The 27,976-nt window shown below is 44.6% G+C and overlaps 1 protein-coding gene across 1 annotated transcript; it reads left to right on the plus strand.

Annotated features, from left to right (window-relative positions):
- The first annotated feature begins 818 nt into the window (after window positions 1–818).
- LOC142559263 (uncharacterized) lies at window positions 819–27,703 on the plus strand. Its single transcript, XM_075670888.1, has 4 exons — window positions 819–1,404; window positions 13,797–13,923; window positions 21,966–22,039; window positions 27,609–27,703. Exons 1-4 carry the CDS (start codon window positions 819–821, stop codon window positions 27,701–27,703), a joined length of 882 nt encoding a protein of 293 aa, XP_075527003.1.
- Window positions 27,704–27,976: the final 273 nt, after the last annotated feature.

The following is a 27,976-nucleotide window of genomic DNA, read 5'->3' on the forward strand; positions in this document are numbered from 1 at the left end:
AATCTGTTTGAACGCCGAGCGTCTCACTTCCGACGGCACATTTCTGGACCTTTGCCTGAATACTCCTGGTTAGCCTGTCCAAGACGCAGGAGTATTTTTAATCTTTAGTCAACGTAAGTTTAATCACTAACCTAATCACTAACCTAATCACTAACCTAATCACTAACCTCTGTTTCCAGATAGCTCTACTAGCGTGCACCGGTTATATTTACACTGTATATGATCTAACAAATAAAACAAGACTTTTGAATTAGTTGCCACTCCACCGACCGCAGTTTGTGTTTTCAAGTTTAACGTTATAGACGACCAATAGTTCCAGTGTTCAATTTCTGCCAATCTAGAGGCCAAATAGGGCGTCAAATATATAAACGTAGCAAGTTCGCTTAGATTGTGCCAATCGCAAATCTACAACCGGACGATTTAATTCGTAGAACTCTCAATTGGCAAAAATGTGTTTTTGTCATCCCGTAATAAGAGTCGCCCATATTGAGCCCCATTGTCCGTTCACTTGCAGGAACTCTACTGGAACCGCAGGAAGGGAACAGCAAGAGTTATCCGGTGCTTGTTCCAATGTTTCCAGCAGACAGGATGCCTTACACAGGCACGCCAACGAATGCACGGCCGATACAGCCCACACTTGTAAACCGTGTCATGTAACGTCTAGGAAGAATTCGAAGTTCGTTAAACATTGCCGGAAGAGTAGAGGCGAGAACGAGAAATGCGAGGCCTGTGGCAAACTGTTCCGCGAGGCTGGTAATCTAGCTGCACTTTGCCGCACACATACAAGCGAGAAACCCTATAAATGCGTAATATGTGAAATGTCGTTCCTGCAGTCTGTGCACCTAGATAACCATATGCGCATGCATACAAGCGAGAAACCCCACAAATGTCATATTTGTAATAAATCATTCAGCCAGTCTAGTCATCTAAATAACCATAAGCGCACGCATACAGGTGAGAAACCCCACAAATGCCATATTTGTAGTAAATCGTTCAGCCGGTCTAGTCATCTAAATGACCATAAGCGCACGCACACAAGCGAGAAACCCCACATATGCCATATTTGTAATAAAGCGTTCAGCCATTCTAGTCATCTAAATAACCATAAGCGCACGCATACAGGTGAGAAACCCCACAAATGCCATATTTGTAGTAAATCGTTCAGCCGGTCTAGTCATCTAAATGACCATAAGCGCACGCACACAGGCGAGAAACCCCACAAATGCCATATTTGTAATAAAGCGTTCAGCCGGTCTAGTCTTCTAAATTGCCATAAGCGCACGCATACAGGCGAGAAACCCTACAAATGCCATATTTGTAATAGATCATTCAGCCAGTCTAGTCATCTAAATGACCATAAGCACACGCATACAGGAGAGAAACCGAACACTTGCGAAACATGTGGTAAATCATTCGGGCGGATGACGGATCTCTGTAGGCACCTGTACGCTCACACGAACGAGAGACCCAATGTCTGCCATAAATGCACTACACAATTCAAAACGCAACAAGAACTCAGGCGTCATATCAACTTCGCTTGTAGCGACGGAGGTTTCGTTTGCAAATTATGTAATGAATCCTTTATAGACGGCTCGCGTCTCAGTCATCACCGCCAAATCGCACACGGGGATAAAACACTGTCCGAGTCATATCGCTTTGCAGAGAAAGAAACCCTCGATGGACACCTGTGCGAGAATAATACGTGCTACTTATGTGGAGATTCATTTGGAGACGAGGTTCAACTGCTGGCACACCTCGTGACCCATAGGGATGTGCCGCCGTAATATTCTGTCTAGTGCGCAAGTGAATCACCCAAGGCTTCTGCACTGCTCGAGAGTGAAGCCGTGCTGAGAAACAACGCTGTCATTCTTTCGCAAGGAGCAGGCAACTAACTAAATGCATCGTGTGGAGAGACCAAATTCTTTTGACATTTAAACCTGCCTAGTAGAATGCATGATGTGAACGATGCCATCTGGTTTCTCAAAATTACGAGACAAAACTTCGTCACCAGAAGTATTTCGGGTGCTTCATGGTCGAAGTATATTGCGGGTCCTAGTCAGCGGTTACTGCTTGCATAACTGCACATGTTTTTCGCGAACACAGCTTTAGCACATATATTTGAAGACAAGCCCTCTTGGGCTGCACGTTTGTGTTTTATGTAAGTAGAAGGTCGACACGGCCGCGCAAGATCCTTGACTCCCCGTTCCGGTAGATTTTTTTGTAGGCGTTTTGACAGCGTACTAATAAACAAGCCCTAATGGACCCTCTGCTTAACGATATTGCAGTTTGGTTAGAAGGGAACATCTACAATTGAAAAGCATTTAAAGAGAGGCACTGTTTTCTTGTCAACTAACAAGTAATCTCTGTCATTCATTAAGGTACTCAGGCCCTGCTGCCTTCCAGAGACAGCGTTTACGACAGTATATAGACACATTCTAAACTCATGCGGACATTTATTTTATTTAAAATTTTCTGAATGCATTGACTGTTTTGGTTTTCCGGCTCTTGTATTCATTCCGAAAATCTTTGTTGGAAAGCATAACCTATGCTGATGACAGTAGTGAGATTGTGTTATATTTAAATAATTTGGAGCTGCGCTATATCATGTCTTCTCCCACTAAGAAAATTTTACTTGTTTTATTGTGGTGTCCTAAAGTTTTAAAGGGTAGTGTTTTATCCACTTGGACGCAGTCTGTTATGACTCGCACTGTTCCCTAGATACAACTGCAGAATCTTTTAGTGTGGTGTGACAAACGCATGTGCGCGAGCAATGACAGGAAAAGTGAGATGCATTTTTTAGCAATATTGACACGTGCACTTGCATATCTTCTTGTGAATGCGTTTGACCTGCTCACAATTTTTAAGTTACCACTCAGTGCATGACACGCCTGCAGGCATCGTAACACTCTCGAGGTTTCTCGTCGATTACATTCTTTTTTCTGCATTGTACTCGAACCTTGTGTAATCAAATTGCACGCGCAACGCGAATACAGTTGTGCATTCTGGAAGGCGTTCAAACGCCAACGATTACGCTGGAATCTTCGATGAATCATGTAGGAATATGCGACGCTCGTTGGCCGTAAATCACTTCTTGGATTATGGACGCATGTGCTCGATCATCCATCGATCATCGAACGACGCACGTTCGCCCAATCAAGAGTGTTTCGTGGCACACGGTTCTTTGTTTTGTTCACCGTCACTACGACGCCACATCTCGTAGAGGAGCTCCGCTGTTTCCGGATACACCCTGGAATTCGTAAAAAACAGTGTAAACGTCACCATGAGCCAGCGACCTACCGCAGGCTAAAATTACCGAAAGAGTACGGACGTGTGCCCGAGAAGACTAGGAAGATCATGGTCCTGTGAGCGGTCGCATTGAAAGCCCCCATGTCGCCTACAGCGATTGTTATGCAGAAACCAAGGGATGCCAGCGATCTTTCGCGGATCATCTTGAGAAGATCCGGAAAGCTGGCTGGAAACCTACGCAAGAACCGCTACGGTTAATAATTGCACCTGTGACGATGAGCTATGGCATGACACTGTGTCATTGGAAGACACCGCCAGAATGTGGTTTGAGAATCGAAAGTACAGTCGAACATCGCACGAGCGGTTTTGGAGCGTTTTCCTACCAGCATTCACGAGCGTCGTGCGCAAGGAGCGGGACGAAGTTCTGTTTGAAACCCAGGTGCAGCGACCGAATGAGAATATCGCGATCTTTGCGGAAGAGATGAACCTTCTTTTCAGCACCGTCGACCCGGACATGTCTGAGACGAACACGTGTTTTCTCGTGCGTAGTTTGAAGCGAGAGCTTTACGCTGGATTTAATTTGCAAGCCGGCCAAGACTGCCGCGAAGTTTCTCAAGGAAGCCATGGGCCGGCATAACATGCTGTAAATGCGAACTCGGCAGCATAGCCGCCTAGTGCGCTCGCCAAAGTAAGAAAACGGGCTTCGAAAGGCCATCAGAGCCCGAGCCCTTGTGCGCGTAGAACTGCGATGGATGTTCTCATCGACGCAGCATTAAGTAACCTTAACCGCTGACATAGTCTCGAAGGATATCCTGCAGTCATTTGAGTCCCTTAATTGCCGCGGCTGAAGCTGGAAGTGATGACCTAAATCATTGCCGTCCGCGTCTCCCTCCGCGCACGCACCAGAGCACAGTGTCTCGGCAGTCCTGTCGCCAGTTGCCGCCACCAACCCACCCGCCCAGCAGCACACACAATGTCTCGAGAATGACAGACGTATGGTGTGCACCGAGACACCGCGCGATCTGCTGCCACTACGGAGAAGCTGGCCATGTCTATTGCCGATGCCCATACTGTGAGGTGGGACTACCAGGCATCGCCGTCAACTCTGTGCGCCCGTAGCAAGGCGAGTGAGCACGTGAAACTTGTCTATTTGGCTGAAACTTAGTGGAGACCCTGACAATTTTCCCTATTGCCATCGCCAATGCACTAACTGTCACTGGTGCGCTACAGTAGACTGGCGCAATCCATGGCCAGTCTGAGACTATTTACAGCAAAAAGCAGCAACCGACGGAGGTGCGGCTGCTGTTCGTTGAAATACCGAAAATCATCTGACGCCGACGCAAGATCAGCCTCCACGATGACGCGATGGCGCACTGCCATTTCGACGTAGTTCCGAAGGCAATAGACATGCCGCGTGAATAATGCGTCACGACGCGACGCAATAGCGGGACAATTCAATGCAGCCATGACACGACGTTGCGAAATAACTCTAACGCAAGACCATGAACAATCAACATCGACGTGCTTCTCGATGTGGGCAGCTGGAGGTCACTTGATAACGCCGAGCGGATTGTGCACGGACGTCGACCACAAGAAGTGGGGTGGCACCCTTCCCGTGCGCAATCTTCGCGTACAACACCACAGTGAAAGAAACAATTCAGATCACGCCATTCGAGCTAGTTCACGGTAGGAACCCAACGGCGGCCTTCAACGCCGTGCTACCGCGTGTCATCACCGAAGAGAATCTTGACGGCGCCAACTTTCTGCAGCGCGCCGCCGAATCGAAAATATCCCGCCTACGCATCGAGCACCTGCCAAGGACAGACTGCCGAACCCACAATCTTCGATAACGCTTTGTGAAATATCAGTCCGGCGACTGCGTTTTGACTTGCACCCCGGTAAGTCGACGTAGACTGAACTATGAGCTACGTTATTTCGGACACAACGAAAATTCGACGAATGTGCGCACGAGATTACGAGGTAGTGCCGGGCGGCACGCAATTCCAGCGAACCGCTCGAGCCCCTATTTACTCCAAGTGCGCCTAAAAACATTCTGCCATAGCTAACGAACTCAGCACTCTAAGAAAAAAGGTGTGACCCTTGCTGAAACGTAACTGGCGAAAGTTATCGGTAAGGATAGTTCCGACTATGGAGTATGGAGTCTCTCTCCGAGCGCGTCCACTGCAAAGCTGTCTGCGGCGTGCTAGCTCTGATTTCTACTATTGAGAAGAACACGCAAATTACTCTAGAGGAAGATTTGCTAATGAACAATTCTAAAATTGAACTTGTACACTCCGTAAAATCGCTGCGTGTATTTTTTTATCACACTATGCATGACGTGGCAGAGCCATATAGATTTTCTTGCTAGTAAGCTTTTACAAATCACTGGAATTTTTTATTCCTTGAACTATCTTCCTCGCTCTATTAAGTTCTTGTTATATAATTCGCTTTTTCTCAGCCATTTTAATTATTGTTATTCTGTCTGTGCTACCACTTCTGAAACAAATATCAACAGGCTGTACATACAGCAAAAGAAGGCTCTTCGCGCTATTTGTAATAAACCATACCTTTTCCCTTCAGCTTATTTCATAAATTTAAGACACCGAAAGTACGTGCTTGCGTCGTTTCGTGCTTGCGTATAAATATAAACAGAAAAAGAACCTAAACCACATTACTATTATGGCTAACTTAAACTACACGAAACTCCATATAGCACAAGAAATCCAGAGTACTAGCACGTACCAAAATCGCCCGCTAACTATGGATCACAAATGCTGTGCTCCAAGCTACCTCGGTTATTAAACGATCGTATTGTTAATAAAATTGATATTGCAACTTGTTCTCCTTCTGATATTCTTGATTTGTTCTCTCATACGTGAGTTGTACAATGCCTATATGCTTTTGAAGTGCAGTGAGATTTGGTGTTTTAGCTTGCTTGCTCACATCTTGCTTTTTTTGTATTTTCTTCCTCGCCTGATTTGCGATGCGTATGCATGATATGTCGCAGTGCTTGAATATGTGAGCACTTGGGAAAACTGTATTTCCGCTCTGCTGCTCCCTTCTTTCTTTTGTATTAAGGGTATTTGGGGCTGGTCAAGCTGCTACGAGCAGCTTTTTTCCCCACTTTACCCCGGCAAAGCTGTATTTAGTTTTTTGTGGAAATAAAGCATAAACACATACCTACATACAAATGCCTACATTTGATATAGCCTTAACGTTCTCCTCATCCTACTTTCACGCATCAAGGCGAGAAAGGCTCGCTGATATCTGCGTTATCTTCCGAGACGCCTGGGTTCGGGCTTGACTCGCCATGTGTCAGCATGGCGCTGCTTTGAGTTCAACTATTCTCGTATCGGAGCTCCCGTTCGAGCTACAGCTTTGACACGGGTGGCCGCTTGTCGTGAAAGGTTTAGACCTTAGGTTATGCTGCTTAGCAATACTTTCCGTCAAAAAGAAGTTATTGTAGCCAATGTTGGGGTCACCGGCGGCGGTGACGTAAGATACGCACGCAGGGGAGAAACGTTCCTCCCCTTTTGTTTGCTACAAGATGGCGCGACATGCGAGGTGCGTGTGAAGGAGGAACTCACCAGCCTGAAGAAGGAAAACCGCTAGTTCCTCGTTTTTCGCCCCCCTTTTTTAAGAGTGTAAGGGAGGCATATAAAGCGTAATAAACAAATTCAAGACAGCGCCTGGATCAAAAAGCACGAGGACCAGACAAATCCATGAACATCCCATCCTTCCCATGGTGGCTCAACAGTTTCCTCTAGTGCATTCTAGGAAACTTCAGAGAATAAACCCAGCTTGTTTCACTGTGCGAACGAATTCACGCATGCGCATTCTTCAAAACTTCTTCCCTCTTCAACCATAGTCGAAGCTCGTGAATCAACATGAAGCTCAGGATATGACGATGCAGCTTCTTGCGCTAGTCTCTGTGTGTGTCACTTCGCGCTACAATGCAAGAATATGTTCTAGTGCAAAAGGCGGGATCCGCATCTGTATTACTCTGCCAGGATACGAACAGACTTTTGTAGACCAAGAAAGTTTAGCAAAAAATAGCAATTCTCTTTTCTACTGTGTTGCCAAGCGGTCCACATGGGTATAGGACGACAGAAGCTGCAACTCGCATTCACGTAAATGTGCTAGTGCGTGCATCAACCTCTCTCGCAGCAAGAAAGTGGATACGGTCTACCTGTAACCGCAGCCTGTCTGTGCATTAGGGCCCGGTTTTCAATTTCCTTCTAGGAACGTTAGAGTAACTAGGGAAGGCCAGGGGGACCAGTAATTGGTATGCAGCCTCTGCAGTAAAGTTTGCATCAGTTCGTCTCACTTGCAAATACATCGGGTCATGTGCTTTCGCCAAGAGGACTTACGTATGCGAGCAATGGGATGCATCGTTCGATTCACGTGCGACGGCAATCATCGGACATACCGCAACAGCGTCTGACGCTTGCGAATGATGGTCGAAAGCTTAGGCGCTATACCAGTGCCGTGAGTCCGGCTCTTATTCGGACGGAAAAGACAGCCTGCAGACAGACATACCAGTTTAAGGCGTCGCAACTATCTTCACTGTGCTGCCGTCTTTCTTGATAATCAAGCTCCGAGTGCGCATCTTTCTGAGCACAAAATAGATAGGCGGTTAAGTTATGATCGATCCGTGCGGGAATTCGCTCGTCGACAGTTCCCGCAGAACTTACGGCAACGCCATAAAAGAGCCAGGGATGCAATGGCACACCTGTATTTTAAGGCGAAGCATTCTTCGTGAGTGCAAGGCAGTTTTTTCAGCCATCTGCCTAACTGTTTTCGTGGGCAAAGCCACACCTACATGATATAACTGAAAGTCTGCTAGCTTTTCGCTCGTGATGTCATCAGCGTGACTTTTCCTAGTGCGCCGGATGTAGACTGCGAGCGGTGCGTCGTGCCTGTAGTGTACTTTTTACTGTTCCTTACGCAATAAAAACAGACGTGATTGCCGACATGAAATAATCAATAAATGAAAAACTTTATTTAGTGAGCTTTTTCAGCCCATGCACCGGATGTAAGTAAATAAGCATAGTCTGAGCTTTAAGCTTGTTCAAATCGCGTGTTGATGCTCACTATAGTGTACTTCTAATGCAGCATTAGATAGCTGTTGCCAATAAAAATAGCACGCCACAGCCAGCGTGATGTACAACAAACTTCATATGATCAACGTCCCATCTTGCCTCGACTTGTTCTGACAATTCATTCGTGTGTTAGGCGGCGGGAATTCTTTTAAACCACCACCATTTTCATGATGTTCTGAAAGTTCGAGTAAATGAAGCCTGTCCCACTTGTGGTTCAAACGATGGCGAGGTATGTAGGTTTGAAAACGCACAGGGCCAGAGCACGGCGAAAAGTGGCTGGACAACACACTAGGCTTGTTTCTGTTAGCGCCTCCGTCATCATGTGGCATAATATTTGCAGCGTGATAAAGCGGTCTCACTTGGTTCGTTGTATACCATACTTGATTAACTTTTTGCGACACATATCTACGGGATTCGGAGCGGGCAGCAGCATAATTAATTTAACGACTACAGCGCTCATGGTGGTCGACATGAAACGCAATTTCCGACTGTGGCCCAATCAATGACCGTGACGCGAAACTGCCTCCAGTGCGCGAGGCCTGACTGTGCAACGGCTATGCGCGACCTACGAGCGTTCGTCGCCGAAGAAGCGCGGGAACTGTGAAGCAACTGCAGTTCCTTGTTGCCAGGCGGTGGCGAGGCCAGCACTGAACTTTGTGGATAACCGAATAAATTGAGCGTCTCTCGTCCGGCGATACGAACTATCCGTTTCATTCGAATAGAGCCTGAAAATCAGCAGAATCGTCGCATCTGGTAATCAGCCACTGGTTATGGCTAATTTAACTTGTACACCTCCGACGCTTTCAGCAGTCCTTACATGAGCAACTTCTCCGCTGCAGCTGTCCGCTTCACTTTGACAAGAGCATGATAAAGAGCAATGATGTCATCACATGAACGCTATCTTTTTTTGGAAATGAGTGTTAGTTTGGTTAGATGATTTACCGGAAAGATACCACGGGTAATGGGTGTGCCTCTGTTATTATTCAACAATTTGTGCTTTAGCATAAACCTAACAGCGCCCCCTATCATCTCGATTTTTCCATATAGGCGGTGTCAATTTATTCTAAACCCCCATGTGCCAAAAGCTTCATTTGCTTCCCTTAGTTTTAGGCATTGAGTGCGCATGCGCGGAGCTTCAACATCGCGTATTCGTGAATACACGCCAGTTCATAGCCAGTGAAACATCAGGCATGGCATACGAAAGAAGCAACGAATATACGCCTCCAGTGTTCAGCTTCACCGACGAAGCAACCCCAATTGCAAGCCGTTACAACCAGGGCGCTTCTTCGGGTGTCTACGCAACGTGAGCTCTACCACTTGTCAATTTTTCATTGAATACTGTTACCCTTAGACATGGCCCAGGTAATAGGCTTCTACATCTGTACATTTGTTCCCACCTATACCGGGTCTTTGTTGACGGCCAACTTGAGCTTTTCAATCGGGGACTTACATATAGACGCTCCGATTAACGGGCGGTGCGGAAATATTGTCATGTACAGCGCAAGGACAGCTGTTTTGCGTTCGGAATGAAACTTATCACAACGCGAAACGAATTTATTTAACGAAGAAAACAGTTTTCGCTCATGTATGATTATTGCACTGCATGTGACCGGCGTATTTCGACGAAAGCGCACTGTAACAAGGCTTGTGCCCACCTGCATTTACGTGCTCGTTACGCAAGCCCCGGTGTGAAAGTCTACATGCAGTTTCCACTGTAGGACGCGTTTTATCAGGTCCTGGATCTCGCGCGAAAAACGTAGGAATTTATTAGTTTTACGCGCACTACCTCATTTTATTTGCCGAATTGGTGAGTAATATCGTGAGCAGTATGAGCGGGAACACGCTAACGGGTGGCAAATGGCATCGAGAGCGAGATACGCGGATGGCGCTATCGAAAACAGAGGGGAGAGGGGGACGCTCTTGCGCTAACTGTTATCACTCCCACTACACCTGTTTTTTTTTTTTTTCGAAAACGGTAGCAGACGGCATTATACTGGCCGCCGAAAGCCGTTAAGACGGTTATGTGTCGTAGTGACTTACAGCTGGTCATTGTTGCATGTTCTTTTTAATATTTTTAGAGCGCAGCTCATAGGCGCCTGTTCCTGCGTTAGTGGAAGGCATCTTCAGATATACTCCCATAGGACGTGATGTATATCTTATGGAGCGCCTAGTGTCCCGCGTTACAGTCAAACAGAATTGCCAGTGAAGTAGCTCTAGATTGCTTACGCGTCAGAACAATGCTGCTATTTGCCACGCTTCGGTGCAAAAAGTTATCAGGAAACACAGTATCAAACAGCTTCATCAATGTGCCCTGGTGATGTGTGAATTTCAGCGCTTTGTGTAAGGAGACGCACGGTGGGAGTGCCAACAGTTAATATAACATCGTCCTCCTTTGCACTTTGCGACAGCGGCAGCCGCGTATCGCCCATAGCAGAGTTCGTGGCTATACGACATGCGCTGTTCTGTACCTGGCCGTATTGCTCACGATAGTACTTTCTGGACGACACGCAGAAGTGCGCAAAAATGCCGTCATTCGCCTCGTAAAAAGAAAGTGTGACCGTGTAGGTAGTTTCTACAAAACACTTTATTTTTGGAGAACGTAAGCGCGATGGAAGAAAAGGCAAAAGTTGGTTTAAAAGGATTGCTTGTCCCTTTGCCTGTGTTGCCTGAGGGCGGTCAATACGTATTAAAGAATATATGCGCTGTGGCGCAAGCTGATCCTTTTCCCTCTCGGAGTGATTTGGTCGATGAGGCCACCTCTGGTTTTGTATTTTTAGGGGTTCTTCTAACAGTGACATTTATCTGACAGGGCTCCGAATCGTTTTTAATAGAGCAAAGTTGGGCGACTGTATACAACAGCTACAAAGAAGTGGAACGTCATGGTATTCTATATACCTTTTACCACTTGTGAACAACCGCAGTGGCACGTCGCCTTTCAGCTACGCTCATGCTGTGCATTGTATCATCGGACATTTTCGAGGCGAAAGCCGTAGACCTCTGCCTCAAGGTTACGTTGTGATTGTACAGAAAATAGGAATGCGGGTGCCACTGCGCGTGCGTTCGTTGTCGTATTCTTCCACATCGCTGCTGCTAATAAAGCAAGAAAAGCACAGGTAATTAAAATACAGTCAAGGCACCAGAAGTAACGGCCTCTGGTGGCAGGCGAACCCACGACCTCTGGTCTTAATTAGGGCGAAGTTGATGAAGGCACAGTTGATTAAGGTAGCTCTAGTTGGGCGCTCGATCCCACGACCTTTAGTGGAAAAAAAAACAAGTAATAAGAAGTAAGAACGCATTCGAATGAGACTGTCTAATAGTTCGATGGATGTCTCTCGAACGCGCACGCTTTCGCCTTAACCCTCTTTGGTGTTGGCTAAAGTGAGTGTCTTTTTTTTTCCATGCTCTTTTCACAACAAACTTGCGCCCCTTGAAGGAATTTTCGGATAGGCAGCAGCGGGAGGCATTGTAGACCCAAACTTAGCAGCACTTGCCGAGAAATATTTATAAACTCCATCTTCGCAGATCCTGAATTCATGCGAATTCATCTTTTCGTTCTGAATTGTTTAAACTAAGACTTGCCTAAGAGACAGAAATCTGTATAAAGGACAGGTCATTCAAGTCCATAACTTCAAATATTACCTAAAATACGGTCCATTCCTCATAGCCCCGGCGGTGGTGGTAACAACTTCATTGAGATTCTGCTCAGTTATGATCTGGCAGGCTCGAGTCCTAGGATGGCCCCTCATGAGGAGCGACCATTTCGGCCCAGGCAATGAGGGCTTATTGTAGTTTTTGATCCGGCGTTCAGGGCAACTCCTCCCACGTCTGTTTTGAGGGAGCTCGCAGGTAGCGACCTGGGAGGGGGTAAGCCCTCGAGCCCCCGAAGAATGTGATTTTGGGTAGCAAATGTTTGATTTGTGTAGTTTTGACAAATTGGGTTCCATTGCCCGTTGGTAATTTTGGCCAGCCAATGTCACCGGGATCCATGAGTCATGGATGTAATTAGCGTGAAAACGGTATACACTCACCACGGCCATGCCGAATCAGAACATGCGGGTTCAAAGGGGAATTTTCCTTATATGAGCGCTTTTTCGCATCATAAATGCAGAAACCATATGCAGTGCCATTTTTATACTTAAACCTGTTTTCGTACTGCAAAAAAAAATTTTCCATGGAGCAAAACATTTTATTCCTAAATTACTGTTACCATTCTGTCACCGTGGCAAGTAGAGCACGCATTACGTATAACAAACTACATATGGAGGCATGATACTCGTTGTAAGTACTCTAACAGTTATGTTAACAGTGTTCGTGCCAGTCAAGGTAGGTGCCTTTTCGACTATGGTGGATTAGAGCCCTGCACCACATATTTCCCCGTGTTTAGTTATTGCTATGCCAATCAGCAGGGTGCACCTTTACTGAACGAAATTATGCAATTAGCGGAGTTTCAAAGCAGAACTTCGCTCTTTCTGAACGCTCTTTTATTAAACGATAATTTCAACTATTTTCTCACGAGTCTAAGTGTCTAAAACAAATGTCTTTGCTAATTGCAGCATTCCTGACGACGTCTGGCATTACCAGTGGAGCACACAGCACAGGCCAATAATCGATGGGACTTACAACGTCGGCGGTACGTAGGTGTTGGTCACTTGCCTTTTTCGAGGTGGGGAAGCCGCGTTTAATAAAAGTATCTATGTGGTTTTCGAGCGTGTAGCCTGTGCCGTATGGGTGTAATAATGCGATAATCATTATTACATATTACAATACACAATACAGATAATATATATATAAACATTTTACATATTACAATATAAGCTTTGTTCCTTTAATGCTAATTGCACTAAGGTCGATGGCCATCTGGAGGAAAGTTCAGCCGTATTCTACGGCATTTTCAAATGCTCGCGATTTACGTCTCTGAAAGACAAGTACGTCGTTGGATGACGCACGTATGTATCATAGGAGGTGAATATTTTTTGGGCATGCAAGCTTCAAACAAAAATTTATATTCCCGAGGTTGAAATGCGTCCTCTCAAATTTTCTTTGCCCTCTCCTGCAACGTGCTATGTTGACTGCTTGAAATAGTTGAGTCTATGCGCCTATTACTAGATAATCCAGCCCAATAAATTGGGTCATGGGTTGCACGCAGAAGAAACCGACATATTGTGTGCCGTCCGTGGTACGAGATAGCGCGTAATAATCTTCACAAGAATTCAACATTGCGCCATCTTGATCGCGCTCGGCTCCCTCAAGGCCGCGAAATTCTTGCGCGCATTTAAGACCTAGTTTCAGAAATAAAAAGCACCGCATACGCAAGCACTGGAATAGGGTTCCCGTACCACTATATTCTACTCGCTATGACCCATCTATAAGAATGAAATATTCATTTCATAATAATTGCCCTTGCACAGTCGCGAATGAACACCTTTGCTGTATTTTCATGCCTTACAGGTATCACTGACAATGCAAGCACTAGTTACCTGCTTCTGAGCTCCAGCAGCAGTATCGATCATGAAAGACCCAGTGCAAACCGCGCTGGCATGGAGGAATCAACAGCCATACTAGAAGACGGTGCCACGTAAGACTATATTTTTACTTACAAATCAGTACTTTGCTTTTTCCAAACTTTGTTTTAACAAACAATAATTTCAAGTCTTTTGCCACAGCTGCAAGTGTACAACACCAATAGCTATATTTGCACGATTTCTGAGCCCGCCTGGCGTAACCAATGGAACACGCAGCACAGGCCAATAACCGACAGGACTTTCAACGTCGACGCTACGTAGGCGATGGTCACTCGTCTTTACTAAAAACGTGGGAGATAGCCTCAACGTGTTCCGTGGAAGTGGTGCACTTATTGCGTACAAAGAGGCACGTTGCCAGCGGCGCCAAGAGGGTATCCTCATGAGCCGCTTCATCACTGTTCTTGGAAAGAAATGTGTGTCCCCTTTCGCTCACCCTCACTGTAGGTTAGCAAATCAGGTGCTCGTCTAATTGACCTCCCTGCCTTTGCTGTCCTTGTTCTCTGTCGCTGTCTGCACTGATGTGAATGCATGAAAATCTATACGAAATCCATGCAGTTCCAGTTTTTGAACAAATTTCTCCTCATATCGGCGAATTGTGAACGCACGCTCTTAGGCCGTCGCGTCAGAAGCCGTGACTCTACGTTCCATGCCGTAATCAATTCACTCGTCACTGGTATTATCGATTGACAATTGACCTACGATTTTGTTTAGCAAGCAGAATCTCAGTGGGTTCGTTGCTCTACTACCATGACACTTTATCCCTTGAACCGATCAAACTTAGTAGAGAAAGAAAATGTTTTGACAGCATTGCAGTGCAACTTGCACTACAATGTGCAATTATGGCGGCGTTTAAGATGTCTTTACCGGACGGTCGTAACGGTGTTAGCCTTTCGGCACAGTGTGACAATTGTTCACCTACAGCATGCTACGAGCAACCGATGCATCCCGCTGCGGCCAAATGCAGAAGAGACAGCATACAATTTGGGGCAGCCCAAATCAATTTATACTGATTTTATTTTATACCCAGGAAGCCAAGCAACAACTGCAGCGTAAACATTACAAATTCAATGAAAACGTAACACAATAAGACAAAATTATTTGCTAGTTCTTTCATTATGTTGGCACAAATGTTTACCAAGTATCCCCGCCATATGCTTCTGAAGTTTTAACAAGCTTTAATGGCGTTGATAGATTAAGAATCCCCATATAGCCAACGATTTCCAATTAGCGTGGCACCAGCTGAGAATTATACCGCTGTGTTAACAAGAAAGTCAACACCTGGCTGATCCAACGGCCTTTCAAACTGAATGCCCTTTTCTGTGATTAGCATTCTATGGATACATCAAGCATTTTTCGTTCTGCCGGTATATGTGCAACCTCCTTTGTGACACTGACTGATGCACGCTGTGAGTTTAACGGTGTGACTAGCAAAAGTGAGTATGCTGGAACATAAAAATGAGCTTCTTCTATTCAATAAAACTGTAGTTCATTGGAAGTCAAAGTGATCTGGTTGAGAACCCGCGTTCAATGCTTTTTGTGACGTACGAAGGCGTAGACAGTATGGCGCGGGGGTGTAATAATGCGATTGATATTCTTAGCCGGTTTTCGCTAGTCCAGATTGAAAATAATGGTGTATTCAGCAGCTCGGTGTGTCCCTACATTGTTTTGTAGGGAACCTCCTTCCATCCTGATGAGGGTTCTGCCGTATTCTCGCCTTTTAATCTCTCCCGTTTTTCTTCTTTTCAATGACACGCAATTTCTGCGAACATAGAAAAAATGTGCCACTAGTTAGAATCCTTGCACCGCTATCCACACAGGCCACACTTCTAACGCACTTTCACGCTTTCCGTTGCACCGTTTAGTGACATTGCCCCGTGAAATAACGCTCCTTATTTTATTCCAAGCTGATAAGTTTTCTGCAACGCGAATCTTAGATAAACGCAATGAGCAATCTTTTTGAAAGTTTCCCTATAGTATGTTGATGGTACGCACAGGAACATTGGCGAGGACAACCGTTTTCGATTTCTTAATGAGTTGCTAAATATGCATCGCTTACCGCCTGTGTTTAGGAACTTAAGCCACAGGAGTCACCAAATGGGGTTCGAATAACCACTTTCTGAAAGGCGAGTACGTCGTTGGCAAACCTGTGTATTTATTATACGAGGTAAAGAATCTCCGATCAGGCTTCAAACAAAAAAATTATAATCCCTCGGTAGAAATGTCTCCTCTCCATTTTTCTTTGTCCTCGTCTGTAACGTGTTATCTCTAATACTCGTAATAGTTTAGCTAAAGGCAAGAGCTCCATGACGTATCTAATGCACCTATAACTAGATAATCCAGCAAATATACTGGGTCAAGGGTTCCACGCACAGGAAATTGACATGTCCTATTTTTGCTTCGAACACTGTCATGTTGTATCCGCGGTATGAGATGGAGCTTACTAATCTTCAGAAGGATTAAAATCGTGCTCGGCATCCCCATCGCTACGATGTTCTTGTGTCGATTCAAGACATAGTTGCAGATAGTAAAAGCATCTACTCCGGTAGCAGTGCAGTATGGTTCCCTCGCGACTAAAAGCGTCTTGCGTCCCACCATCGTTAAGAAGGAATAATTCATTTAGTATGAATCCCTTTCACTGCGGCGAAGGAACACCTTTACTGAACTTTTGCACCGCACAGGTGTCACTGAAGATGGTACAACTAGTTACCTGCACCAGGGGTTCTGCAGCAGCACTGATCACGTAACGCCCAGCACAAGCCGCACAGGCGTGGAGCAAGCATCAGCCATTATAGAAGGCATCGCCAGATGAGCCCACGCTTAGACGAGGTCAATTCCAAGGAAACTCAGTCTACAGGAATGGCTATCCGTGGAAAAATTATGCCTGTACTCCCTAACTTCTCCCGGCAAGGGCTAGCTCTCATGCTTACCAACAAGCACAAGACTGCGTTTGGTATACGTGCATTAATTAAAGCTCGCCCTTTTTTTTCTCGTGAGGCTCTGCTAGCGTTGTATTATGCGTTCATTCATAGTCACATTAATTACGGCATTGTTTCATGGGGCAACACGTACGCTTGTCACTTATCATCAATTCAACATATCCAAAATCAGTCAATACGCATTATCACTTCTAGCTTCATGCAATCCAGTGCCTCTTTGTTACTTCGCGCGTATAATATTTTGCCTATTAATAATTTGTTCCAGTTTAACATACTCGTCTTACTCCACAAGTTGCTTCATAATAACCTTATGTATCCGTTCATTGCAACTGACCTTTTGCAGAATAAAAATATGACCAGATTTGCAGCTAACAACAATTTCTTGTTACCCATGGTTCATACCAATTACGGCAAAAAAACATCCTCCTTCGCTGCAATTTCTCTTTGGAATGAATTACCATCAACCATAAAATCCTGTACTTCTCTTGCAATTTTTAAAAATCACCTTAAGCATCATTTACTGCGATAACTTAACTACGATCTAGCGGTGTACCTCTGACATTTATCTCCCATGTCATTTCTTGTATTTCATCCATGCTTTTTTCCGATTTTCTGTTATAACGTGCTTTTTCGTGTTTGATTGTAAATGACATGTCTAATGATGTATTTGATCTGTATATGTTGTTTATAATACGCTAATTTGCTGACTATTGATATCACCATCAATGTTGTTATTATTAACCGAGGGTCCCACTACAGTTCTTTCACTTTGGGACCCTCGTCTGTATATTTCTCATGTAATTACTTCTTTTTTTGGAACGAATAAATCTGAATCTGAAAAAAAAAAACAGGCACTGCATCAGCAGTTTTGAGCGTTCGGGAGGCGTAGCTTGCCATGACATACGTATTAGTTGCAAGAGCGCGACTGGACATAGAGTAAAAAAAAAACGTGTAGCATGCTGCACTTCTGTTAGATGTGATGGCCCATTTTCATGTTGGTTACCTTGTTTGCTCACTCCTTCCTGTGAAATATACGAACATAGTGAAGAGGAACATGTTCATCTAAAAGAAAGCTCTCAAAATGAAACAGAGGATGTCAAAGTTTACCGAGGCAATGTAGGGTCGCTACGCAGGCGGTAAGAAAAATGGTCCAAATTAATCCGTGCTTCCACACTCCGGCTTGCCTTATAATGAGATGGTTGTTTCCGCACATAAAAACCACAGAATTCAGTTTTTGAATGTTTAGTATTTTTACCTCCACAAAACGTATCAAAGGCCATAAGAAGAGCGTCATTAAGTAACCGTAATTTAAGCAGTTGCTGAGCAGCAGATATCTCAGTACGTGAACATGAACTATGTCAAAATTTCAAGGAAACTACTGCGTAATCCTACCATTTCTTTTCTTTTTGGTAATTAAGCAGTCCCTATCGTTGATGATATCAAAGTACCTGTTCTTTCAAATTTAGCCTGCCGTATTTCCGCACGTCATTGAGGATGATTTCTCACCTTGATCGATACGTAGCTATGATACGTCAACCGCTAGGCCAACTGCAGAAGCGAGTCTTGTACCGATAATACGGCGTGTTGCAGTGCTTGTGTAAAGAAGGGCCAGCACCCTGACCAGTCCAGTCTACCCACTTTGGTCTGAATTCGCCTTTCCTTCTTTTTTTACACTGAGAGGGCAAGACGTAACTAGTAAAAGCTACGTCGATTTGCTCGTCTCGATTTCGCCTGTGCCAAGAACTTCACCACAAGACGTGGCCTAAAGCAATTATTAGTGTAAGACTTCGCCACAACAATGAAGACAGGAAAGCATAAAACAGTACAAGGCAACACGGAAAGAATCTGTCGAGCAGGAATGCCTCACCGAGCACGCTTGTTCCGGGCTATGCTTTATGCATCATCGCGCGTTCTCAATTATTTCACTGATTCACTTAGTCATACGACAATGATTGGCGGTCCGTTTGACACTAACGCAATATTGTAAAATTGCAGAAGTGTGCCCGATACCAGAATTGTTCAAAGGCTTACGCATCCATTATTCTCACACTAAAGTCATTGGCATGATTTCGAAGATGTGCGTGACCAGTTAAATAAACGCGCGCTTACACTCGCGCACACACCGTTGTGGGAGCGGAGACCGCTGTATCGCCCTTGGAATTTATACGGAACAACACAGCGATCAACACAGTGCCGACGGCACAACTGCGTCTGGGGTGTCCATATACTTCATATCGCAATAAAGAATAAGCTTGCCGAAGAGCGGCGGAACGGGCCTTCGCAGCTGGGTTGAGCCGCGTCGAGAAATGACGCTACTGTTTCCCAGATAGTTAGACGGCTGTGCGCGTATCCGTCATTAATACTCGATGAACAACCAACGTAACTTTGTTGTTTCGCAACCTTATGAGATCTTCGCCCGAACATTACAAATAGCCTGTCAAGTTCCAGGTCAGTGTTCAATGTCCAATATTGGATTCTTGGCTAATTGCTGCATGCCACGCAACATTATTTGGCTTCCCCGCTGCTAACGTCTCTCGGTACACATTGTTGTGGTTCCCTTACCGTATTCAAAGCGGGTTTCCATGCGCCTTTAACAATGGCTTCTGCCTTGGCACAACTCCCCGATACGAATAATACATTGTATACCTTGCGCCACACATCCACGGAATGTGTATAGAGCGCCTGCGTCGGCCAGTCTTCCCTTATGCGTAAGTTCTGTAAATAGACTATTTTAGCGAGATATAAATCGCAGTAGGCGTTTAAGACACCAAGTTCTCTATTGCTTGCAAATACAGGAGCTGCATCAGTTTTTAGTACATTACGTAGAAGAAAAACTTCGGCAGCGCCTTTGTGTTGCATGCATGGGAATGCGGGATGTGGAGACAGAATCGTCATCGTTCTTGCAGAGCCAGGACATCTCGAAGCCGCTCGTGGCCAGCACCGCTTCGTCTTCAATGACGCTTAATCTTTTTCTGCTAAAATAGTACGTAATGAACTGTTCTTTATTTATTGTTACACAATATTTTTTTTTTATTTTCAGTCATAAGCGCTTGTGTTTGGATGTAAAATTATATTAAATCTACAGAGTGCCTGCCAGTCAGTGAAGTTGGGGAACACAAAAGATTTGCGTAAGCATGGCAACATTTTTCTAGCTTAGGCTCATCTACTGTAAGTGAGCAAACGTTACCAAAAAACGATGTGCCGCTGAATGAAAACATTTCACGGATATTTCATTTTATTAATTGCGTCTACGAAGTCATGACCACGTTTCAAGCCATGCCACTTTAGAGAGGGCTCCTAGGACACCCGTATCTCGGCATTACCATGGTAGCACGAGGCCTATTAGAAAGGTCGCATAGATGGTGGCAACAAATAGCTCTCTAGGTGATAATGTGGGAAAGATTATGATAGGAAATCTCGAGGCGCTCTCGCATGCTCGCCACCACCGTTCTATCCCAAGTTTCACTGCACAAATAGCGCGCAGGCGGGTTTTTGGAAGTCACGTGAACTTCTACGCGTGGTGGGAGGAGGGGGGGAGGTTACCAAGATACGGCGAGCAGAGAAGTCTGACGCCTTGATACGCAATGCTTCCCGCTCTCTTGACCTGTGCGGCGGAAATCACGTGCAAAGGGCAGCGGCATCAGGTAAAGTTCGCTTTGGGAAAAGCTCCTACAGTCTCCTTCGCCGGCCCTCCTCATCACGCCATCTTTCTGACCGGGCATGTTAGGGGTCATTGGGTTACGTGTTATGCGTGTGATTGGGCACGTGGTATAACATGTGTTTCGTTAATACGTGAGCCGTTACTGGAATGTACACTGTCTAAATACTACTAGCCTGTGTTTCCTTATTCTTCTAATATCACGCTGTAGATGCACTAGCTTCGCCCTTCTGCGAAGACTACGTCTATATTGGCACAAGATCTCTTTCATTCCGATGTCATAGATAGCAGTATATTGTTTCAGTGCTATATGCCTGTGTGCCTTAAGGATTTTCGAGGCAAACGTTTTCACAAAGGAACTTGACCTGTTCTGTTGTGTCCTCTAGTCGAAACGTTGGCTTCCGCTAGAATATTTGTTCAACCGCTGTTGCCTCAGTGTTATTTATTTATTTATTTATTTATTTATTTATTTATTTATTTATTTGATACCTGCTTCGCCTTTGGAGGCATTACAGCAGGGGGATACATAAAAATAAGCATCATATTTGACACCAATAAAGAAACTATTTACACAAAGCGCGGTAAAAAGCATCATTTGACACATTGGATACAATCATAGGCGGTAGATTATTCCACTCTCTTATACATCTAACAAAAAATGAATAGCGGAAGACATCACCTTTAAAGGAAAATTCGTTTATTTTGAGACTGTGGTCCCTTCTTTGGGATATATAGGACGGCTCTTGAATGTACTTCTCCTTATTGATTCCAGTTTTAGAATGGTAGATATTATGGAAAAATTTCAACCTGAGGTTTCGTCTACGATCTTTCAATTCTTCCCATTTAAGTTTACGTTTGCTTTCTCTCATGCTAAGTTCACGATCCCAATTACCTAGAACGAATCGCACTGCCCTGATCTGTATTTTTTCAAGCGTATCGGCCAGTTCTTTGGTATACGGATCCCAGCAAACGCATGCGTACTCCAGCAATGAGCGCACATGTGTGAAATACAGTTGCTCTTTTAAATTAAATGGAAGTTCGCTGAAATTTCGCCTTAAGAAACCTAAAACACGTGCAGCCTTTACTTTGATGTGGTGAACGTGCTTAGTCCACCTCAAATCACTCGTTAAATAAACTCCTAGATATTTATATTCCCTGGCCGTGCTTAAAGTAGCGCTATTTATGGTATACGTATTCAACTGGTATGAACGTTTCCTCGTAAAAGTGAAGTGAAAACACTTTTTAACATTCAACGACATTTCTGAATGGGCACACCAGGATGATATTGCATTCAAATCATGCTGCAGGTATTCTGAATCACGTTCATTCTCTATAATCCTGTAAACTACACAGTCATCCGCGAACATTCTGAACGAAGATTTGAGGCCAATAGTAATATCATTTATATACATCAGAAACAAAAGAGGGTCCAGAACTGAGCCCTGAGGAACTCCTGAGGTCACAGAAACAGGTTCATGTGAATATTTGTCTTGCGTTGCAGAATTCCAGAGACAACCCGTGTTGACCCATGGAAGACGCAGTACCACCCGGCTGATAGCACATCCACCGTCTGCGGTAGGTGCGGGAAGGTTTTCTGTCACTGGTATACCATGCCTTGCTGTCCAGGTGATTGAGGAAGCTAACGTTTGCTATCGCACACAATGCATTTTAACAGCATGAATGAATGAATTCTGGGGTTTTAGGTGTCCAAACCACTATTTTATTATGAGGCACACCGTAGTAAAGGACTCCGGATTTATTTTGACCACCAGAGGACTTTCAACGTGCCACCAATGTTAAACCGCCCCGCCGCTGTCTGAGGTGTAGTTGAGTAAATGTCGTTCATACAGTTTTTCGTTATTCGGTTGACGTAAACTTTTCTTGCTTCGGTTAACTCACCTTATTGCTAAGCATTCTTTGCCTGATCCAATATAGTGTGACAACCTAAGAGTGGAGGGCAAGCTCCACGCACAAGTCTATAGAGTCCAATCGCCCTTATCCACTGAAAGCTTAGCCAGCACGAATTCGCTCGTACCTTGAGGCCCTGCTCTGCTAACGTCCTTTGCTAATGTCCCTTGTCTCAGCAATGACAAGCGGATCATCCATAAAATTTGCCAGGATGTCCAGATTTCATCATAAATAAATATAAATTTTCCGTAAAATCACGGGGGGGGGGGGGGGGGAGGGGGGTTTCCGACCTTGGTTCTTTGAATTTAGAAAATCACTTCAGACGGCCGCAAAGCTTCCTGCGCATTCCTGTCATGGAATTCTCCAGCCTCGTTGTCGCACAATGGGAAATCGGCAACTCTGCTTTCAGGGCACGCACACAGCACAGAAACAGGAAGCACTGGTTTCACACTTCCGGTCTACAGCAGCAGCCTTCTGGCCAGTACATGCTGCGTGCGCATGTTGGAACCATCGAACATTTTTGGGAACGACGCTTGGTGAGCCATACTTTTGTATGAATTCCTTTCGATGGAGCAACTCATTGAGACGACACGGAGCGATGTCTATGGCTCAATTTTACTTGAACTGACGAAGTTTTGTGACGGATGGAAGTGTTGGCGCCTGAAATTCCAAATCCCATCTGCAGTTAACACAATAAGCCGCTGGCGCAAACAGGAAGCTTTAGCTCAGGACCTAAGTACATTTAACATGAGAAAACAATTTGGTCAACGACAAACTGCACCAATATTCAAGTTTCTGGCATTTGAAAGAACGAAGATTCAATGATATTCTGAGGAATTCCGTTTTCTATTTACGTCGTAACTCTAAAAAATTCCTGAGCAATTTCACAATAGAGCTCACGCAGCGATTCTCTAGACCGCACCTAATAATGTGCGCAAAATTGATTTATTACTCAGCCCCTTGAAGTAACGTATCTTATGAGCAGATGCTTTGGAAATCCTCCCCAACCCAAACCTCACGCAAGCTGGAAATGTATACATACACAACGCACGGTGCCCACTATGGATTCTCTAAAAGGTGCAGCTAAAATATCTGCTCTTTCTCTCTCTCTCTCTCTCTCTCTCTCTATATATATATATATATATATATATATATATATATATATATATATATATATATATATATATATATTGTGTAGTTAGCTAAATAAAACTTTTCTTTGTTCTGGTAACGTAGCCAAACTTTTTCCCAGTTGACAACCTAGATCTAAATTGTGATTGATGCAACTGCTGGAATTTAACTGTTTCAAACAAATACCATCAATTATGTTTGAATTCAAACGGAAGTCAATGAAGAACTCTTTTCTTCAGCCTAAGACCGGTCCTCCGAAAACGGTGCTGCCGCTGCTGTGGCCACTTATCCCTACTCAAGAAATTATTATTTACCTATTCATTTCTTCTTTTACTTAATCACCTAAAATTTTCTTCAACGCAAAAATTAACTACGTAATCTGGTCTAGATACGGGCCAAGCGAGCACGATTGGAAACAACGTGCAATGTTGCACCACATGAGTTGAAGGAGACCATAACATTCCATGAGTCACGTGAACAATGACTAGAATAAAATTAGGTGAACGAATAAATAGCATGTTAACAGCAATGTAGCAAAGAATGTTAATCCAGTACAAAGAGAGCATTAACTTCAAAAAACAACAGACAGGAGAGAACTCATACACGAGGCACTTGTGCACGTGTCCTGTTCTCTCTGTAATTTTTTTTCAGCATTTCGGCCTTAAACGGTGGGTATGATGGAGAGCGAACAATTCCGAAACTCTAGGCATGAAAACTTCATGAAATTAATGAACACAAATCTCATGTCCAAGGAGATTTGTGTTCGTTACAGGTGTTTTATGTTACGTTGATTAATCTTGCAATGAGCTTTGTACTGTAAATTTGCACAATAGGATATTAAAAAAACTTCTTCGGCAGCAGATTTTATCCATTGTGCTTGAAGACTCTGAAATATCTCTTATTATTCTATATGAATTTGATATGTGTGTATTGACATATGTCCGACGAGGAGTCATCCCCCTCCTCCATTTTGTATTTGTCAGAGATAACGCGAGTAGTACAGTACGCCTTTTAAGCATTTGCAATTATATGTTACTCCTACTTACCTACAAGGCCTCGTACAAAAAGGAAACCTGTTTTAGCTTAGCAATACGATCTGTTTTAGTGCCAAACGTCTCACTTCCGAGGGCACATCTCTGGACATATGACTGAATGCTCCTCGTTAGCGTATCCAAGACGTACAACTATTTTTAATTTTTAGAGCATGTAAGTTTATTAACTAACCTTTGTTTTCAGATAGCTCTACTCGCCTGCACAGGTTAACATTTAGGCTCTATATGATGTAATAAATAAAACATTCTTTCATTATTATCCACTCCACGGACCACAGGTACTGTTTTCAAGTTTAACATCATAGACCAGTAAAAAAAGCTCCAGTGTTCAATTTCTGCCAATCTAGAGGCCTAAACGAGCGTTAAATATTAATGTAGCAAGTTAGCGCTCAGATTGTGCAAATCGCCCTACTATAAACGCGCGATTTAGTATGTCGAACTCTCATTGGCAAAAATTTGTTTTTGCCATCCCATGACAAAAGTCGCCCATTTTGAGCCCCATTTTACGTCTACTTGCAGGAATGCTACTGGAACAGGAGGGAGGGAACAGCAAGAGTTTTCCGGTGCATGTTCCAGTGTTTCCAGCACACAGGATGTCTTACACGGGCACACCAAGGAACACACGGGCGACACAGCCCACACTTGCAAAGCAAGTGACTCTGTGAATAATTCGGGGTTCGTAAAACACTGCTGGAACACAAAAGGCAAAAACCACAAATGCTCAACCTGCGGTAAAATATTTCACCGGGCTGATCATCTAGTTGTGCATTACCGCACGCACACAAACGAGAGACCCTACAAATGTGAAATATGTGAAAAGTCGTTTCGCCGTTCTCATCACCGAGATAACCATAAGCGCACGCATACGGACGAGAGACCCTACAAATGTGAATTATGTGATCGATCGTTCCGACAGTCTACTCACTTAGATAACCATATACGCACGCATACAGGCGAAAAACCCTACATTTGCAAAGCATGTAGTAAGACATTCACGCGGTTGGCACGTCTCCGTAAACACCAGCACACTCACGCCGACGAAAAACCCCACGTCTGTGAAATATGTAGGAAACCATTCAATCCCTACTGGCATAGTGGCGACAAAGCTTTCGTTTGCGAAATATGCGATCGCTTCTTAAAGTACAACTCAGGTCTCAGTCGTCCCAGCCAAAGTATGCACGGGGATAAAATGCCGTATTAGTGTACTCAGTGTGGATTTCGTTTCGCAAAGAAAGAAACGCTCGATGAACATCTGTACCAGAGTAATACACGCCAATTTTGTGGAGATGCACTTGAAAACTAGGTTCAACTGACTGCACACCTCGTGACGCACAGTTGGGTGCAGCGGTAATATTATGATTTGTGCGCAAGTATCTCGCCCGCAGATTTTGCATACCAACGTGAGAGTGAAGCCGCGCAGGGAAGTAAAAGTGACATACTCATCTAGTTTTTAGAAATTACGGGACAAGACGGTCGTAGCCAGAAGTATTTCTATTTGGGGTGCTTCATTGTCGAAGTGTACTGCAGATCGTAGCCAGCGCTTACTGTTCACATAAGTGCATGTGTTCTTCGCGAACGCAGCCTTAGCTAACGTATTTCAAGACAAAACCTCATGGGCTACAATTTTGTGTTTTGTGTAAGTAGGTCAAAATGCCTGCACAAGGTACCTGACTCTCCGTTTCGTTAGAGGATATATTTTTCACCAAGAGTTTTGACTGTTCAAGTAAACAACCTCTAATGGACCCTCTCGTAGATGATATTGCAGTCTGGATAGTAGACATCTCGCATTGGAAGTGATTTTAAAAATGAAGCACTGATTTTTAGTCCACTAAATAGTAATCCATGCCATTATTTGTTGTTCTTACGCCCTGTTTCCTTCCAGAGGCAGAGACGACAATATATACACATTGTACGCATGGGAATATTATTTCTTTTGAAATTCATTGAATTCACTAACTGCCTTGGTTCTATCGTTGGCTCTTCTGTTCGTACCGAACATCTTTGCTGTATACCATAAACTAAGCTGATGGAAGTAGTGACTATTAGATTCAAATAATTTGGAGCTTCACTATATGGATCATGTGTTTTCCGAGTGCGAAAATTTTTAATTGTTTCATTGGGGTGCCTTAAAGTTTTAAAGGCAAGTATTTTATCCGCTTGGAAGCCGGCTGTTATGAATCGCACTGTTTTCTGGTTACACCTTCAGAATCTTTCTAGGCTGATGTGACAAACGCGTCCGTGCGAGCAATGACAGGAAAGCTGAGATGCACTTTTTAGATGCACTGAGATGCACTTTTTAGGCATAATGACATGCATACTTGTACATCTTCTTGAAAATGCGTTTCGCAGGCTAACAAATGTTACGTTACCACTCATCGCATGACGCTCCTGCATGAATCAGAACATTCTCGATGTTTCTCGTCGATTACATACTTTTTCTACGTTGTAGTTGAACCTTGTCAAATCAAGTTGCACGCGTAACGCGAACACAGTTGTGCACTCTGGAATGCATGGAAGCACAAACGATTACGCTAGAATCTTCGATGAATCACGTAGGAATATGCGACGCTCGTTAGCCGTGAACCACTTCTTGGACGATCGACGCATGTGCATGGAACTATATTTCTGCCCGAGTGTAACTTATTTTTGGGGGTTCACGTTCGCCCAATAAAGAGATAGTTTCGTATCTCACGATTCTTCTTACTGTGTTGTTCACTTCTACGGAGGGGAGGTGCCTTGGTGAGACAACCAGTTGGCAAGGCAATTCTGCTGCATCTGTAGAACCACAGGACACCGAGCAGACGTCTTCCCCAACTCAATGGTTTGTGCGAGCAACGTCTGCAACCACGTTAACCCAGACGCCGGACACACTTCTGTTCCGAAGTGCGCTATTTGCGGAGGGCCCCATCTCGCGGCCGAAACAGTGTGCAACAAGCCGAGCGCAATCTTCCCAGATAGAAACCAGACTCCACCACCACACTAAATACGCAAAGACAGTGGCGCCCGGTCACTCAGTCGACCAAGACTGCTGACCTTCGCCCGTGGTGCTTCAGGTCAGTGGGATGACTCAGAATTCGACTACTCGGTGTCTTCGAGCATCTACGGAGCCCAGTCCGGTTCCAACCCGAGGTCCAGATCCCGCTCCTGATCTCGCCCCCGGCCTCACTTTCGGTCGCCCACATGGCGATCTCGGCCGACGCCCAAGCAAGATCAGCCGGCAGCACCAGCTACCGCGGCACTCAGACAAGGGGCCCCAGCAGCACCAACGAAAGACCAAGGAAGCTTCACTCAAGAGGACTACCACCAATGAAAATGAGGTAACCTGAGTCAACAGTAGCCTCCGCCTCGAATAAAAAAGTACAGACGCCCCATCTATGAAATTTGAACAGGACCTCGCGCGCATGCGCAGACAGATACAAAC

Source organism: Dermacentor variabilis, chromosome 10 (assembly GCF_050947875.1).
Source record: "Dermacentor variabilis isolate Ectoservices chromosome 10, ASM5094787v1, whole genome shotgun sequence".
NCBI lineage: Eukaryota > Metazoa > Arthropoda > Arachnida > Ixodida > Ixodidae > Dermacentor > Dermacentor variabilis.